This window comes from Beta vulgaris, chromosome 1 (assembly GCF_026745355.1).
Source record: "Beta vulgaris subsp. vulgaris cultivar EL10 chromosome 1, EL10.2, whole genome shotgun sequence".
Classification (NCBI taxonomy): Eukaryota; Viridiplantae; Streptophyta; class Magnoliopsida; order Caryophyllales; family Amaranthaceae; genus Beta; species Beta vulgaris.
The window spans coordinates 23650341-23652635 of NC_079202.1; the positions used below are offsets into that span (position 1 = coordinate 23650341).

Consider the following 2295-nt stretch of genomic DNA (forward strand, 5'->3'; position numbering starts at 1 on the left):
ATTTGTCACCTGTAATTTGTAGAATTTGCGTCAATTAGCAGCGAATATGAAGAATTTGTAAAGCATTAACCTTGAATGTTCACTTAAAAAAACCTTGAATATGAAGATCAATTTGCTCACCCGAGGCCAATTTAGAAAGTTCAAGAACAACGGTTGAGAATTTGCATTACTATTCCACTACTATTCTACTATTAGGTGGTTAGTGGTGACCGACTAATACGCGCGCGGTTAAGAGAGAGAGAAAATTATTTTTTCATCAAAAAGTTTGAGAATAGCGGGGTTTAGGTTGACATGTGATGGGCACGTGATAATATCTCGACGCTTTTCTGTGATGAGAAATACTGCAACACAGAAAAGCGTTGAGAAAAAACGCACTTTATTTATTGTATTTAACACTTAAGTAAAGTGTTGAGACAATTGTGTTGAGAAAACACTCTTTTTCTAGTAGTGCATGAAGGATACTTGGAAGCATGAACGATTGGCTACTGCTTATAGAGAGCATGTGATTAGACTTCATGGTGTTCCGAGTGATATTGTTTCGGATAAGGATCGCAGATTCTTATCTAACTTTTGGCAGAAGCTTTAGGAAGCTTTGGGGACTAAGTTGAAGATGAGTACAACTTTTCATCCTACTACAGATGGTCAGATGGAGCGCACTATTCAAACATTGGAAGATATGTTGACGGCTTGTGCTTTTTTTACAGGGATCTTGGGAGGATGAGCTTGATTTGATTGAGTTCTCATATAATAACAATTATCATTCGACCATTCAGATGGAACCATTTGAAGCTTTGTATGGTAGGCGTTGTCGTACTCCTTTGTGTTGGAGTGATATTGGTCCAACCGTTCACTTCCTTTAACGAGCGAGTCAACTTGAGTCGGTTGCGATTGGTCCAGCGATGATTCAGGAGACTATGAGCAGGTAAAGCTCATCCAGCAGAAAATGAAGGCGGCACAAGATAGACATAATAGCTACGGTGATAAGCATCGTCACCATGAGGAGTTTCAGGTGGGAGAGAAGGTGTTGCTTAGAGTTTCTCCTATGAAAGGCGTGATGAGATTTGGGAAGAAGGGAAAGTTGAACCCTAAGTTCATTGGCCCGTACGAGATTCTGGAGAGAATAGGAGAGGTGGCTTATGTATTGGCATTGCCGTCAGACGTTGATCGTGCGCATAATGTTTTCCATGTTTCTCAGTTGCGGCGATACATTAGTGACCCTTCGCATGTGCTACAGCCAGAGTCTCTCCAGTTAGATGATAACATAACTTACGAGGAGTTTCCTCTCCAGATTCTAGATCATAAAGTTCGAAAGACTCGCAAAGGTGAGACAAAGATCGTGAAGGTGTTGTGGTCAAACCACAACTCGGAGGAGTCTACTTGGGAAGTTGAGGATGTTATGCGCCTTAAGTATCATCATCTCTTCACCTAGGTAAGGTTTTAGTTACGGGGACATAACTCCCTCTTTATGGGGGGTAGAGTTCATACTAATTCGTGCATATTATTATTGATGGTTTCTATATTAGTAAGTGTGATTTTGGTCATTTGAGTTTATCTATTAATATGTGAAATGCTAGTTGAGGTTTTATACGTCAAGTGATGGTAGTTGACTAAATTATATAGTTGACTAAAGTATAGAGCCAATGTGTTATCTTAATGTCAAGGAGTATAGGTTGTTCTTTGGGTAATATATTAAGTTTCGGGACGAAACTTATTTTAAAGGGAGTAGATTGTAACAACCCGTATTTTATACTCGTTTAGTAATTATTTGCATTAATTTTTTTAATGAAAATAATTTCAGATTTCTTTTATTTAAAATACTTTTTTTATTAGCTTTGACTTTACCCTATAAATGGTAAAAAATAAACTCCTAAATTTACTAGGTTAAATTAGAACCCAATACCTAGTTGTTTTGTATTACAAGGAGAGAGGAAATTAGAAAATAAAAAGAAGAAACGAAAAGAAATTAGGAGTTGTACTGCTCCTAGTTCCCAAACACCAAAACCCACGTTTTCAATCCCTTTACTTTACCTTTCTTTTCTTTCTTCTTCAACCTTTTTCTCCAACCAAATACCTCCATTGAAGCTACAATTTTTATTATTTACCACCATCAAACATCAACTCTATCCATCCATCTTAATCATATCTTGATTTTGGGGGTACTTTGAAAAAGGAGAATCGAGTTTTGACTTTACGGTTTTGGGTCGTGAATCAAATCAAGGAGCATTTTTTGGGGTTCCTTTTAGAGAATAATTTCACCCTATTACTTTCCCCTAACCAAGTAAGTCATAGTCCTAA

The 2295-nt window shown here is 37.4% G+C and overlaps 1 protein-coding gene across 1 annotated transcript; it reads left to right on the forward strand.

The window, feature by feature from the left end:
* The first annotated feature begins 943 nt into the window (after positions 1–943).
* Positions 944–1429, forward strand: LOC125493356 (uncharacterized). Its single transcript, XM_048636625.1, has one exon. It carries the CDS (start codon positions 944–946, stop codon positions 1427–1429), a length of 486 nt encoding a protein of 161 aa, XP_048492582.1.
* The last annotated feature ends 866 nt before the right edge of the window (positions 1430–2295 follow it).

Excerpts from the sequence above, each read along its gene's own strand:
- LOC125493356 (XM_048636625.1), top strand. The coding sequence starts at position 944 with ATGAAGGCGGCACAAGATAGACATAATAGCTACGGTGATAAGCATCGT.